Genomic DNA, 16,424 nt, shown 5'->3' with positions numbered 1-16,424 from the left:
TTGTTATTCAAAAAAACTTTTTTGAGTATTTTAAACAAAATATGATCAATAAAATGAATACTCATCGTCAGTGGTAATCATCCACTGTAATTTACAGACATAATTCATCCGAACTACAAAACCTAGCTCACTGATTTTATATTATCACTCTAAATCTGTCAGCTGGAAAAGACAGTATTTTGTGTATTTTCAGGTTTACTGCTGACTGAGATTTACTCCCATAACATTTTCATTGCACTTTCCTCTTGTGAATCTTTCTGCCTGAGGTGACAGAACATGCCACTAGCCAATTCATCCCATCTGTTTATATTGTGCATCTGTTTGTCTTTACATCTATTATCGTTTCACTTCTTCATCTTAGCCCATTTTTATCTTGTTCTTCTTGGCGTCAACTTTTCTTTCCGTCCGTAGAGCTCCATTTATTTGCATCGTTTTCTCTGTTGCCTTATACTAGACTGCCATGCTTCCACTATTGATGCTTTTAACATGCCTTTTGGCCCTCATCTTTTTCTGCACTTGTAGAAAAAGATGATGCACAAGCATACTAATAATTAATTTGGGAGTCCAACAAACTTCCACAGCCTTGGAATTATACTCATATACTCATAACACCCATGCTTTCAGTTAATTTGTAGTACACGCTCCCATGCAAAAAAACGTATGCATTCACTTGAATACAAAAGAAAAGCTAATAAATGAAAAAAATCCCCACAGCTCTTGTGTGTCTGTGTATGAATGTGTGAGCTGGCTGACCGGGAGGCCTGTGTATTTCAATGTAAGGTTTCATAACACGCACTCATTACATAACAGCAGCAGGAGTGGAGCTGGGAAGAGAGAGGGGGAGCACAAATGTACGTCAGTATCCAACCCTTTCACTGGCAGGAAATCACTGGGGAACATCTTTTTTTCTCTCACCCTGATGCCAGCACCTGAATTTGAAGCATCCATAATACAATTCTATCCACTGCACCTAAGTGGTGTTTAGTGTTTTTTAAATAACGTGATGAAGCATGTTACCAGTGTAATGGGTGGCTTGAAGGACTGTGTTACTTTTATTTAAAGGCACAAACTTTATATATTTAATATTTAAATAGCTGCACAGGATGATTCGCTAAACACTTGTTGAGCCTTTATAACTCCTCGTGCCAACGGTCAGGCGCATGTTACACATTCATACATCGTTTGCATTTGCAATTGCGTCTGCCTTTCAGTACTGATAGCATGCATTAACTAACGTTAGAAATTAAAAATGCAGAAGTGCAAGTGAGTGTGCAAATGGGCAAAAGCGAAGTGACAAAAAAGGCAGCGTTAAAGACAAATTCATCTTCAGATAAGACAACCCTTCCTTTATCCCAGTGCTGCTCTGCATCCGGGCATTATCCCTGCAGGTGGTGGGTGGTAATGCAATGACCTGATAACTGGAGTTGTACAATGCCTTTAATAGCAGAGGACTGTTTAGTTCCCTTCTTCCCAGGGGCAAAGGGTAATAATGGTTTGATGGAGAAGATATCGCAGGCTGTGACCTCATTTGGATTCAGGATGTGTTTCACTGGACTGAGAGTTTGAGAGAGTGATATTTTGTGTAGTGTCTGCGTGTGTGTGCATGTTGCCCTCCTTGGTGACAAGTTTAAAAGAGATGAGCTTTCAGAATTTTACGGCATCCTTCACACTAATAATTGTCCACCTCATCCTCTCTGTTGTGATAGAGTGATGTCACATGGGCACCTGGGTCACTACAATACCCTAGACTCCAGTTCTCATCTCTCTGGCTCTGCTGTGCTACTGTTGGGGGAAGGGGGCATCACCTCGGCTGTGCTGTTAAGACTGAAGGATGTCCACTGACAGCAGACAGGAGCTCGAAGCTGAATGTAACTCAAACTGGAGCCAGTAATTAAAGTACTAAAAAAAAGTGAACACAGACAGTAGACCTATCATATCCAATATCCTTATAAAAGATTACTCATCAAAATGACAATTTTATACTTATAGCAGGCTCTCTTTCTCTGATTTATAAGGTATTACTAGGTATCTGAATAATTCAGAATGTTAGAAAAAATATAGCTTTATGCTAGCCACAGTAGTTCGATCTTTTACATTATTGCCCATTAATTTTAGGCTTTTAATTTTTTTGATGCATTCATAAATGAGCTTTAAACTAGACTAGAACAATATTGTTTTAAAAATGCATTTTTTCTTGACTTTTTAACTCAAACTTTTTCCAGTTAGCTTAGCTTAGCATAAGAGACTGCCCCTATATGCTAACAAGTTCACAATGCTAACAAGTTAATATTGGCTTAATGTTTTTCAGGTTAATCGTAGTACAGTATGTTGTCACACTAACATAAAGTAGACAATAGTGTTCCCATATACTAATAGGCTCACATATGTTAATGTCTATATTTTTGTGTTTTTTACGTTCATCTCATCATCACATTAGCTTACCATGTTATCATGCTAAGTTAATATGCTTAGCATGATAACATTGCACGATAACACTTGATGTATGCCAACATGTTATCATACATAATTTACAAGATATTGGCCTCATATCTCAACAGGCTCACGACGCTAACATGTTAATATTGAGAATGTGTAATATTTTTAAGGTTTATCCTATTAGTTTAGCATGTTACGCTGATAACATTTGCATAATGTACATGATGCTGAGGGAGGATCTTTTTTTCCTCATCTAACAAAAACTAAATTCTTAACAGTTTAATGTTTTGACCCTTGAACATTTTATTAAACTTTGCCTCCCTTTAAAAGTTTAAATTATTCAGACTTGAGCCCTAAGACAACAGGGAAATGTAGAACATTCATGCTCAGCACAAAGTAAAGTAAGAATACACAGATGCTGTATTTGCCCAACTCTAAGCACTTGTGCAAATTTAGTGTCACGCAGTGATAATGCAGGAACACTTATTTCCCATGCAAACATCCACCTCATCTCCTTATCACTTTTTACACAAAGGACAGCTTGACACATTTCACACATCAACACCTCTTTAGTCCCTGAGGCCAAAGCAATCCCTTCTGTCTGTTTGGACCGGTTTGTGCAGTAACATCTGGAAAGTTTTAAAGAGCGGTTTCTAGGATTACGAAGTTACAAATTAAGGGTTACTCATTACAAAAACGATGAAACTGTGCGGTTTAAACGGGCTTGAGACCTTCCTAAAAATTTCCATTGTGCACTATGTTGTTTTTTATCACTACCGCACATTCACAGTTCAGCCTGTGTACATCTCTGAAAGGTACAGAGAGGTAAAAATGTAATGTAAGGGAAAATGTGGAGTATTAACATGATTACAGCAAGCAGTCTGTCACCCGCGATGGCTTTTGCCACCTTCGAGCATGGCTCATCAACCACTGCCTGTCACTTTTCATCTGAGTAATCACCTCAAGTCTTCCACAGAGAAGGAGTACTGCTGAAGAAATAAAGAAAGGAATAGCAAGACTCAGACTGAGGGACACAGCAAGTAAAATGTAGGACAAATATCACTCTCTTGCCTGAGACAAGTCACCTTTGAGTAGGTATATTTTGACTTATTGTGTTTGTATATGTTTGAAGCAGAAGCATCTATTTTGTGTTGGAGAGTAACAGCTGACGTTTCTGTTTTACATCTCCAACAACTCCTCTCAACTCCAGTTTCCTTTTTGTAAATGTATAAGACATCTCATCAAAGTCTCTTTTAGTCAGTTTTCTATGCTGTTAAATATTTATATGATTCATTTTGGTTGCATTTAAAGAAGTAAAATATATATATACTGACTTGGAAGCATTTATATATCACCAGAGTCTTGCCAGTCATTAAATTGGATTGGTCATTGCTTCTAATAAACAAGTGTGTCTTTACAAGCTCATGCTCGGTTGTGACTTATGTGGGTCATTGATGCCCTACGGTATGGCATGCCCAGTCCTTTACAGATAGTGTGCTGATGTCAGGTTGTAATCTTATTATTACCGAGAAGATCCACAAGAAAGAAGTGTTGATCTGTTAAATAGGAGATGGATGTAGAGAGGCTGGCCTAGTTGACTGATTGCTAACAATGACGGATGACGGGGACATCAGGGCATCGGTAGTCAGATTTTCTAGTGCGCCAGAGTCAGCTCAGGGCTCTTTATTTCATGTCACTGGACGTTATTGCCCAAAAAACTCACTATATACTTTGCTGGTAGATATAATACAATATAGATGTCTGTATTCAGAGAGGGCAAGGTCCTCAGTGTCAGTAGTAGCTGTTACATCTTCGTGCTTAATCTTAAATTAAACATTAATGTGTGTTTCACAGGGCTGAAGTCCTGAAATGAACTGAAGAAGTGGAAGTGCTACCATAGCAGTAGACTAAAATGGTCTTTGGCGTGTATAATTTTGTCATCTGGATATTTTCTCTCTCTTATCAGTGATTGCATTTCAAATCATTGGGACGCAAGAGTAGTGGGACCATTATTTGACCAAAATTTGCCTTTGCAGGCTAACTCTCGCTCTGACTGTTTCAGTATTTTTAGGATGTACAGGATTTTCAAAGGTTTCTTGGAGCTGGAATTTACTGGAAGATTGTGCCGTCAAAAATAGAGAGAAGTGTTCTTTATGAAGAAATTAACCAGCGGTGTTTTTATATGTGTTTTATTTTTTTCCAAGTATTGCAATTGGATTCTAGGGACTCATTTGTATGTACAGTAAAAGCAGAACAAGTATTTTTACTAATGATTAATTTCTTTTAACTATACTCAGAGGTGCCGAGCCCACAAGGGCTTACAGGAAGAAAGTTATTCTTACATTGAGAAGCAATAAAACTATGGGGAAGTATGCAAATGCTTAGCATTATGCAAAATTGGATAAGCTGTGCTATTTCTTTCCATTGCATCGTATACCACATAAATAAATATATGGCCGTCTCAGAAACCGATGAATTGAGTAGCTTCTAGTGAAAAATCTAATTGAGTTGCAGATTTCAGAGTGTACCTGTAAGCTTTTGCAGAAGTAAGATTTTCAACATTGAGAGAAAGTCAGGTTTCTAATAGTGCCGTTTGTTCTTTCATCCTGTGAGTCTGTGCATATTTATGTTTGTGTTAAAGCAGTAGTGGTGCACACACTTGGATATTTGAGCCTAATGTGGAAGGGAAACTGTTATTTCCTGAGCCTGGGGAAAAGGAAGGAAACCATCTTTAGATACCAACACACACACACACACACACAAACTGTACTACTCCAGCTCCTACATACAGTAGGGCTAGGAATAGACTGACTTCTGAACATGAGCACACCCACCTTAAAGAGCCTGACTATTATGTTTCAAATTCACAGTCTTATGCATTGCCCATATAATACGGGATAGCTGACCACCGTGAGTAACACCATCGTTGTTTATCATGTTTTCACTGCAAGTGGGATGTGGTTCATGCATTTGGAATAATGACAGATGCCTCCTATAACTTCCTTCCCCTACAAAAACCAGGAAAAGACCCTGGTTTTCTCTGATCTACCTCTGTAAACAGGATGCTCACGTCAGAGTCGCACCCATTTCTCTGTTTCCTACGTTGTGCATTCCCATGGCTAGACTGAAATGTACTTCCATCCAGTCATCCCACGTCCATGTGAGATGGTTGTAAACGGCATTGTCAGTACAGGAGTAGCTATCAAACTTAGCACAAAACCAGCCCACTCAAGCTGACTGTATTCTTCTCCTTATGAGGGAAAAAAAACCACTTTCTGATTTTGGGTCAGAATTGGATGGATGCACGCATGAAGATGGTTAATCACTGTCACTGTCACACTGTGTGTGTGTGTGTGTGTGTGTGTGTGGACATTTATGTCAGCGAGGATAAGAGTAGGAGGAGGAGTGGGGTGTATGAGTGCATGTGTGCACATATGCTTGTGTGGGAGAGAGCATGCTCCAACAAAAGACCTAAAAATAGTAAGACTATGCTCATGTGACATATTGAGGCTAAAAGCTTGTGAATAATTTGTCTAATGCAACACATTCTCCTCCTAAGCTCTGTCATGAAAACATGTTCCTGCTAGTAACCTCTGCCAGCCAGCAGGTTGGAAGGGAAAGTTGTATCCAGCCTGTTTCAGTACCTCAGTTGGGTTTCCTGTCTGTTCATGGATGGCATTTGGATCATTTTTATGTTTCAAGCAGGTACAGTAGTCAAGTTAAGTAAACACAGATACCAACCTGATAGTAACTATGTAACAGTCTTAGTTTAACTTAAAATTTCAGTCTTTTAAGTTGTTAAATATATCTTTACGTTATCAGTTCAGTTCCTTATCCAATCTTCCCCTTCCCCATGTTTCCTCTTAAAGGAAACGCGTATCTACAGTTTACCTCGCTTATCCGAACCATTTATTACAAGTTGAAATTGAAAGTAGACACCTGTTATATTTGTCTGTTGCCTTGTGAATGTATTTGTGTGCGCCACTCGACTGGACTAAAGTTAAATTGGAAACCAACTTTGCAAAATGTAATAGACTTTTATTTCCTCTCAGATATGTGAATGAGGCATTAGGATTTAGAAATGCGATCAAGGTGTAAACAAGTGTTTGGCTTGTCGTGTCTTGTCTTGCCAAGAGGACTTGTTGACTTATTTGAAGCTGTGCATGCAATATCATTATATGCAAATATATGCAACAGGAATGATTCTGTGAAAAGAATAAAAAGGGAAAGGGAGCGCTTTCCTAGTGTCTGGTATTTTCTTGTCTGTACCTAAAATACTTTATACACGTAGTCACAATAATACAAATCATTAATGGTGTTTCCTGCAAAGTGGATGGTAATAATGTCTCTTTAAAGAGAGATAAAACCTTCAGTTTCATTTGCTCCTTTCACACTCCACTTGTTTCAGAAGTACAATTAAATGAGTGTGGAGATCAACAGTGGGGGTTGTGGGGGGGGGTTTGCACAGAGGGAACAGTTTGTGTTTTTTTTTTTCTTTTTAAAGGCAGCATGAATGACAAAAACAGAACATCCAGTGATGTTCACTTATGCCTTATTCTCAAGCATGAAATGTCACAAAGACAGTTTGTTGAGTTTTTGTTTTTAACAGATATATATTATTTTAACAGCACCTACAGTGCTTAATAAATCTATTGACCACCACCAATGTAAGGTTTTTGCTACAGCTGCCCTAAATTAACAGTATTGCTCACTGACATTTTTTGTTTCTGTAATGGATCTTACTTTTTTTTTAAAAAAAAGTAAAGCACATTATTATTATTTTTTTTAAATAGAAAGTACATTTGTGTGTTTCTTGTTTTTATGACAGTTGGTCTAATAAATTTAAGCACTACACTTAACACAAAATCTCCTTGAATCTCGAATTCACCATCTCAGGCTGAGTGAGACGTAGTACAGATGCCAGATTCATGATATTACATATTTGGTTAAAAAAATGCCTGTGAGGATTTGAATAATTTAAAACGTACAGAGATAGCTAATCTCTTATTCACATATTTGGAAAATATTGGTAATTATCTAATTGGATTAATGCATTAACCTAAAGTAAGAAAACAGAAAAAGAATGTTACATATATCTTTTCATATCTTTTAAGCTCATTAAAGCACATTTATTCACACCAATAGGCTGTCAGCTTTTAATGCTTACTGTGAAGTCAAAACTGGCTGCCAGAGCACTGAGAGAAATTCTGTAAGAAATATTAAACATATTGTCCTATACACTGGACAATAAACAAACAAATCCTTTTGATTATAATGAGCTTTGTGCACAGTATAAACCTTGTTTAAGCTGTTGTTACCGGCAGATCTTCACATAAGTAGTCCTTCATTTAAAACAGTAAGAGTCATCTTTTTTGCCTAGAACCACAGACCCGATATGACTCATAATATGCACATAAATAGATTTTTTTTCTGCTTAATACATATTTCTGTCATTTCTGAAATGTGTGTTAAGCTGCAAACGTGGCGTGTGTTTACCATGTTTCACTTCATATTTTGCTCACAGAAGTTTTTCTTCTCTTTAAAATCGAGCTGCTCCTTCATTTCTTATCTTAAACTTCTTTAGAGCCTTGCCCTCTGTCAGCAGCCCTGTAGTTTTAAGAATACCGATATAGCTCTCCACTATAGTTATGCACGACTCGTAATTGACATTTAACAACAGTGTTTTGTGTTACATACTCAGCATTCTGTCAGAGCAAATATCCTTTTGCAAACGAGACTATTGATTCTGCTGTGAGCACAAGATTAGCTTGCACCACTGAGGAGATGTTAGGGCTCAGGCGCTTTGCTAATTTCAATAAACAAATAAATAAATAAATAAATATCCTGGGTCGGTTTGAAACTCTGCGTCTCTCGCAAGATAATCTGATAATCATCAGATTAAAATGTGTATGTGTTCTCGTGACCGTCGTCTTAACTACGCCAGCTCATGCAGTGCCACACAAGATACAATCTGCATGTGAAAGACCTGAATTATTTAAAGCCATGAGAGTGTGCAAGTTCTCACTTGCTTACCTTACTGACTCTTTCTTCCATAAACTCTCCACTGCCCCTCCCCAGCCCCTGCTTTGCTTAGCGTTTAGAAGGAAGTGAATAATGTGTGAAGGAGACGCCACAAGAAAGATGTGGATAGTTTAGAGCGAGCCACACGACAAAAGACATTTTTCTATGACCATCTGTCGCTTGGAAAGGAAAACTTCTTGCGCCATGCCACAAATCTCTTAGCCAAATTAGAAAGCAATGAGGTTAAACATGCTGCGAAAGCAAAACATTGAAGCTGCAGATAGCAAGGGGGAAATCCAAAGGCAGGCAAGTTGGACAGATAGAAAGGCGAGATGATAGAGGGGAGGAGGACAGCACACGCCAGCCCAGGGAGATTTTTGCGGAGGTGGAGGTAGACAGAAAGCAGGTGGATGTTTAGACAGAACGATAACACAGCCTGGCTGACAGAACGCCTGATAAGCAGCCTGACTGTCAGGTTTGGCAGGCTAGCAGTGAAGTGAGAGATCCATGCAAGGGGGAAAGGCAGACAGTCGGGTGAAACTGAATAAATGAGACCCAGATATTGTAAAAGCATCATTTTAAAAGAGGTTTACCTGGGGTTGAATTTGAGAGTGGGCTGCACTGTTTTGAATGCAAATCTGGACTATTCACTTCTCAGTCTAAAGCAAAGCATCCAATGGCGACAGTTGTGCCTAATATGTTTAGACTTCATGCTAAGCCTGCATCGTGATGTTAGCTCTCTTTGGCGAGCCGGATAAATATTGTCAATTTTGAGCTGCCTGAATGTTCATCGAGTTGCTGTTTTTTGTTTGTTTGTTTTTCGTTTGGTTGCTTGGTTTTTGAGTGACATCTTGACAGCTTGGTGGCGCAGTGGTCAGATGACCGTAGGTGTAAACTTGCGAACATGAATGTCTCACCGTATTAGCCCTGCAACAGACGGTGACTTGTCCAGAGTGCAGAGCCCAGTGTCATTGTGAGCTTTTAGCACAGAGCACTGTTATAACAAAATATAGACTCAAATAATCAGTAGAACGGTTAAAGCCTGTTTGCTGTGTTTGACTTGTGCTTTATATTCATGGGAAACTTTCACTATGCCTTGCTTGTACCAGACAACTCTGACCCTACGATCCGAATGTTGCAACAAAAATCAAGGCTTATCAGACTAGGCAATGTTTTCCAGTCTTCTGTTATCGAATTTCAGGTCAGCCTATGCGAATTGTAGCCTCAGTTTAATGTTCTTAGTGGCACCCAGTAGAGTCTTCTGCTGCTTCAAGGTTTGACACATTGTGCATTCATTGATGCTTCTGCATTCCTCGGTTGGTTATTGAAGTTACTTCTCTTTAAGCTACTTCTCGTTCCTTTCAGCTTAAAGAGTTCAGGCCAAGCTCTTCTGACCTCTGGCATGAACGAGGCCAAAAGAACTGCTGCTTCCTGGATATTTTCTCTCCTTTGGACCATTTTCTGTAAACCCTACAGATGGCTGTGTGGGAAAATCCCAATAGATCAGAAGTTCCTGAAATACTCAGACTAGCCCATCTGGCACCTGCAACCTCGCTATGTTCATAGTCAATTAAATCAGAGCTTGGACAGGTCATCTTGACCATGTCTGCATGCTTAAATGCATGGTGTACCAAACAAAGTGACCCATGAAAGTATATGCTTTTGAGTGGTGTTGTATAGCTGTCTTCACTACCCTAACTTTCTCTGATTTTCGAAAAGTTTCTTCAGTGGTTTCATGTGGATTCTAACTGCAGCAGTAACTGATTCTGTCTATTCTGTATTCACGTCAAGTCTGCAGTGCTAACTGGACAAAACATTTCTTTCTCTGTTTCAGGGAAGCCCCAGAGCATCGAGAGCTCAGAGAGGGTCCAGCTGTCTGGAACCTACAACGTTCGGAAAGGGAAGCTTCAACTACCAGTCAACCGCTGGACCAGACGCCAGGTCATCCTGTGCGGCACTTGCCTCATCGTCTCCTCTGTGAAGGAGAGCCAGACAGGGAAGATGCACATCCTGCCCCTCATTGGAGGAAAAGTATGTAAAAGTCACACCATGGCAGGGCGTTACTGTTGTCACATAATCATTTTCTTTTCTCCCTCTTTTACCCTGGTCTTTTTATGGTGATGTTATATAGTTTATGCCTCGGATCATAAACCTATAACATGATATCATCAGAGAATGACCTGATAAAGTCAATGTTATTACCCTCTTCAAATGCCTCCCTGTGCAGGCAAGTTTGTCCTTGATGAAATGTCACCTTTAGTTTGACATCAAATACTGCTTCCTGCTTTGTTCATTTTAGCTCTCAAGGTCAGACAGGAATTGTGCAAGCCAGGGCTAAAGCACTGATGTGTGTTTTTTTTTCTTCTTTTCTAATTTGGAGTCGAGACACACTTTAATATTTAGTGTAATGGATCAGTATAGCGTTAAAACAGCTTTATGTCACTGTAGCGTTTTAAATTGCCTTCCCAAAAGTGACCTTTATCCATTTATTGCTTTATGTGCGCATGTGTGTATCTGCTAAACAAGCTCTGAGGGCTCCTCTGAAAAGCCTTATCTGCTTGTCTGCCTGATACAAAGAACACTCAGTGTGTCACCACGCCCAGTTTTTAAACATTTCACACACAACACATTGACCTCGAGTCAACCCTCTTTTCTGTTCCTCTGTGTTTGTCTATAGTGAGTTTGTGTGTACGCCTGCTAGTATTCTGTTCAAACAACATAAGTAGTCAGCCATTCACCGAGCCTGCTGGAGTATGTGACTGTGGATGACTGAAAAGCAATTTCACATGCACACGTTTTGTTTCTAATGTCAGTCACGTGTGTGTGTTATTTCATTATACGAACGTGCGTGCTTTTTCTCTTTTTTACAGGTGACTGAATCTGACTAGCCTGCAGACATTTAGTGTGTTATTTGTTTCAACTGAAGTCCTTTTTTTATATATATATGAGAACTAACCTATGTAGGCCTCCGTGTTTCATGTTTTCCTTTCACTTTTCTTTTCTGATGCCTAAAGATGAGCTTTTTAATTTATATTCAGAAGTGGATAAGAGATGTCAGTATTTTACACTCCAGTGACATTCTCGTGTGTGTCTGTCTCCAGGTGGAGGAGGTGAAGAAGCACAATCATTGTTTGGCCTTCAGCTCAGCAGGGCCTCAGAGTCAAACCTACTATGTCAGCTTTGACAGCTTCACGGAGCACCTGCGCTGGCAAAGACACGCTGCCAAGGTATTGTGTGGGCAAAAGAGTTCGAGAAAGAAAAGGAGGAGCATATGCTCCCTGGGCACTACTTTCGGGTCAGCTGCACTGTACGTTACAACACGCTCAACTGCACTACACCCACCACAATGCCGCTGTCGTATGAGCCCGGTGAAGTTAAAACTGCACATATTTCACTGCTGTGCAGTCTGTACTCTATAACCTGTCTGGGTGCTCTCACACACATAAACACCACTGATGGCTCTCTCCTCTCTCTCATTTGAACTCAAGTAGGCCATAGCCAGAAAACCTCTTTTCTAAATATTAACAGGGACATGCATGTCACCAGCGCCCTGAGGGCCACTCAGAATAGAAGCCTGGATAGAAGCGGCACGTGCTGCAGTGACGACTGCTGAGCCTCTAGCTAAGTCAACTCTGAAAGGCTGCCGTTCACAGACAGTAGACTTTCTCCTCCAACATGACAGATGTCGTTTCGGTTTATATCATCCACGTTTCTTTGAAACCGACTTATCAAATGGACACAGACTAACTACTCTCTACACCTGCAGTTAACTAGATTACCCAATGTTATAACTCGTGATGTCAGGTTACCAAGCTGTTGGACTGTCCCTTGACTTCTTCTGACTCTCTAATCCTAAGAAGATTGCCTCTGAATGACATTTGAGCCCCTATCAGCAGGCTACAAAGACATCATGAACCAGTACAGTCTTATGTGGTCGGGGTAATCCTTTTTAACTCCACATTCTTTTTCTCTCCCTGTTACCTCTGTTCTCCTCTCTTCTTTGCTTTCCACTCCACCTCTTTTTTAGATGGTGTCCCAGAGAATCCACTCAGTTGATTTGTCCTGCTGCAGTCTGGAGCATCTTCCTCCCAATCTCTTTTATAGCCACGACCTGACCCACCTCAACCTAAAACACAACTTCCTGCCTGCAGATCAGCGGCTGCAGCAGCTGCAGAGGTACAGTGCCATTATAAGACTACCGTAAACACACCTGTGAATGAAAGAACAGACCTGAAGATTCACAATAGGTTGAGGAGGTGGTCTGGATGGGCCGGCTCGGGCAAGATGAGAACTAAAGAAAGATATGGTTTACAAAAGCTTAGCGTAACAACAGCTGGAGTCGAGATAGGCTTTTGTACAATATGGAGGAGACAAGACACCGACACAGTGAGGCTTCAATGGGAACAGCAAGTCACGGCTGGCTGGTTTTGGAAAGCTTTAGCTTTTGCCTGCAATTTGCAAGCCATCGACCTGAGCAGTCTAGGACTGGGGCCATTGGCACACAGGGACCAAAGAGGCTAGCCAGGGCTGTACCAGGCTAGGCCAAATCAGCCCAGAGCCCAGAAGGGTAGAAGTGTCTGCAGGGAAGCTTTTAATGTGCCTGGCCTCCCTCGCTCTTTCTCTCTGTGGGCACCATCTGCTGCATGCTTATCATGGTCGCAGATTAAAGACCACAGCCAAGATGCTGTATATGTGTCTCCACGTGTGTATGTGCACTTATGCATTTACAAATTAATATATTTGCACACTTGTTTCAACGTCTCTCTGTGGAGAAGATTACCATAAAATTGTTACCATTTGAATAGTGTGAATCTGGTGCCTGAGTATGTGTTAGCTGTGTGGAGTGTCAGTGTACGTGAGAGCTGCTTGCGTGTTGCATGCAACAGAAATAGTGGCTGCAGGCTACTGATTTGGGGTCAGCGCATACAGAGTCTTGATATAGTATGGCGTGTTCCTTCATTTTAACATGGCTGCACTAAAGGAATCCGCATGTGTGTGTGTGTGTGTGTAGCTGTGCATCTATGATCTTACTCACTTTTGTGTCTTCTTGATAGAATATTGTGAATGAATGAGGTCAGGATTTTATGTTTTCCTACCACAGTCATTTTTTTGAGTCATCTTTTTTTTTTAATCCCTGGCATAATGACTAATATTTAAAAAAAAGATGATGTGAAGGGAAAATAGCTAGTTTTAATAATTGAGTGAAACACAGCTCCCCTGCTGGTCAAGTGAGAGACATCAATTTAGCCCTGCCAAATCTAAGTAGGCTCATCCGCATTTGACCCAGCATGACAGAAAATGAGGTCAGTAATGAGAAAGAGATGAATAGTTAGCTGAAAATAGAGAGGTTCTAACAGAACCGCGCAGCAGAGTTACTCGAGTAGTCGCTTTACCCAGAGAGACTGAAGTCCAAAAAGCTGGGCTCAAGAACAATAATACTCTGTATGCAGCCTCTATGAATGTGGGTGTGTGTATGTTTTTGTGTGGACTGTTGTGTGAGAGTCTGTTTTGGTTTCTGTATAAACACTAGCTTTTCTCTGACATCTGATGTGGGGTTATATTATAGTGTCTTTTATTTTTCCAAGAGCAATGGAACGTGAACCTGCCTCATGGCTCCTCCCCCCTCCGCCCCTTTCTATTTTCTTTCTGGCCAAATACTAACTGGTGGGTGATTTGCCAATCAGATATGCATAATCAGTTGTCTCGGATACTAGCGCTCTCCTCTGGCATGGGACTGCCTTCCCAGCATGCATCTCTTTTTGAGACAGAGGTTACCACTCACTGAGGGGAATGGCTGATGTTCCATGAATTTCATTGAACCTTTGGCCTTTTTTATTTACATATTTATGATAGCTTATCGAGTTATGAAGGACATAAAAGTCATTGAAATGAAGCGATGAAAGGCCAAGTGACCGGATTAAAGTTCCAACTGGTGCGCTGCTGCTAATGAGTAGCAAACATATAATTAAACGTATAAATAGCTAACTGTATAAACTGATAATTCTCTTTGAGGACACGACTTTTAGCAAAAACATATTGCAAACAGTTGCTTCACTGGCTTTTTAAAAATAATTAGTGCTGCTTTAAATAAATAAGAATGTAAGTAAGGTCAAAGCAGAGTAACATGAGAAGACAGAATGTCACAGCATGACAAAGACGCGTAGGGACTGTGAGGAGGGGGTGTGAGCGTTACTCAGCAGATTGCAGGGGCTAATTTAATGGTGGAATGACATTTTCCCACATGCTCCGCATCCCCTGCCTGCAGGAGTCACCCTCAGCTGGAAATTCTCCGTCACTCTAATCAATAACCCGACGTCTAGGCTGGCTGCCCCCCCATATCACTGTGATATACTGTGTGTATGTGTGTGTAACCTGTATGTGTATAGCGCGGAAAATCAAGTGCCACTGTTAGCAGCTGCTCCAGCGTGCGGTGCTAATATGGCACGCTTCTCATCTCCAGATGCCTAGCTGAGCTCTCCGTGATAGATGATAGCAGGTCGCATGCGTGTGTCGGCATGTGTGTAAATGGATAAATAAAGACAGAGCGAGCCAACTCCTGTGAAGGTCACTGATCTGCCAAAGGGCCAGCACGCTGAAAGCCACTGGTCACTGGTGTTTAAACGAACAACAGGCGTCTTTACTGTGTTTGTTTGCTAAACATTCAAACGTGAAGGTTTAGCTGTACTATGAAGGAAGGGTTTGTTTATGGGTGTGTTGAATCTCACTCTGTGCTCACTTTAATTAAAAAGCATGGGTAAACTACACTTAGTTGAGATGTATAGATTTTTCTCTCTTGCAAAACTAACAGGATGAAACCACACTCTTCAATCACCCTTGTCTTTTCGTTAATACTTTTATTCACTGTCTCTAGATTTTCTCGTCTTCGGAGCCTCAATCTCTCCAACAACCACCTTGGCCAGTTCCCCCTGGCTATCTGTGACATACCCACTCTGACAGAGGTCAACCTCAGCTGTAACTACTTGGCCTCTGTCCCCAGCTCTGTGGGTGCCATGAACAAGTAAGTAAAAAGAAGAACATACTGAGAACACAGAAGTTTTTTTGTTTGTTTTTTTTACCAACACTTTGAAAACCAACGGTAGTCATGACTGTAAAATCAAAATATTTTATAGAGTCAGAACATGAATATATCTGAGTTCTAGTTCAGAAGGATTTTTTTACTTTTGGTTTTGCTTTTTGTGTTTACCTTGCTTGTTAACTATATGCACAGCAGTGGCAGTGCACTAAGTCCTTGGGAATTGCCCAACTCTGTTCTGTACAGAACCGAAGCTTCTGACTTGGGGCAAAGCTTACTTGCATAGATGCCATTTGAGTTTAACTAATGAACCTTTTCGTAGACCAACCACATTTTTGCCTCTTCAAGCATTTACATAGTCAAATCTGAAAGTTACCTGGCAACAGTCACGTGACATGGCAACCACAATGATATATACATTCCCACTTCCAACATATAAGAAAACACCATAAGCTGGACATGTGATTCTGTGGTTTTTGCTGTAGTTCTCGAGTGTTTCCAGAGTCTTTTACTATATTATTGAGCAGATTTGTCATTATGAATGCCGTTTTGTCCGTCTCTTGTTTTGGTGAACACCTTAAGTTTTTTTGAAAAAAATTCCAAGCTACTTACATTTCCAAGAAATACTTTTTTTTGGCTGTACAAAATTTCATAATTCTGAGCCAGCATTTTGAAGAGGATGGAACATAGGTAATGTTGTTAGCTCAATGGCACTTTTTTCTTCTTTTCTTTCCATTACTAGTCATTCCCTGTAGAAAAAAAGCCCCATTACTGGCTCTTTAAAGCAGTGACAAAACATATACTTAAAAAATAAAGTCAGGACTTTGACCTTTAAAATCCTTGCACGTTTGGTCGATTTTACTCCACTTTGAATTTAGGGATTACGGGAATCAGTCTAGTAACTAGGGCAGCACTTGCAGTCTGGGTAATAATA

The 16,424-nt window shown here is 40.3% G+C and overlaps 1 protein-coding gene across 1 annotated transcript in view; it reads left to right on the top strand.

Moving 5' to 3' along the window:
* Positions 1 to 16,424, top strand: part of phlpp1 (PH domain and leucine rich repeat protein phosphatase 1) — a 45,261-nt gene that overhangs the window by 19,687 nt on the left and 9,150 nt on the right. The window contains exons 2-5 of the mRNA XM_040021269.1: positions 10,292 to 10,488; positions 11,559 to 11,684; positions 12,485 to 12,633; positions 15,329 to 15,475. Coding sequence (XP_039877203.1) covers positions 10,292 to 10,488; positions 11,559 to 11,684; positions 12,485 to 12,633; positions 15,329 to 15,475 — 619 coding nt within the window. The remainder of the gene's footprint in view (positions 1 to 10,291; positions 10,489 to 11,558; positions 11,685 to 12,484; positions 12,634 to 15,328; positions 15,476 to 16,424) is intronic.

This window comes from Simochromis diagramma, unplaced genomic scaffold (assembly GCF_900408965.1).
Source record: "Simochromis diagramma unplaced genomic scaffold, fSimDia1.1 OVJJ01000205.1, whole genome shotgun sequence".
In the NCBI taxonomy this organism is placed as follows: Eukaryota; Metazoa; Chordata; class Actinopteri; order Cichliformes; family Cichlidae; genus Simochromis; species Simochromis diagramma.
This window is presented reverse-complemented; position numbering and strand designations above follow the sequence as displayed.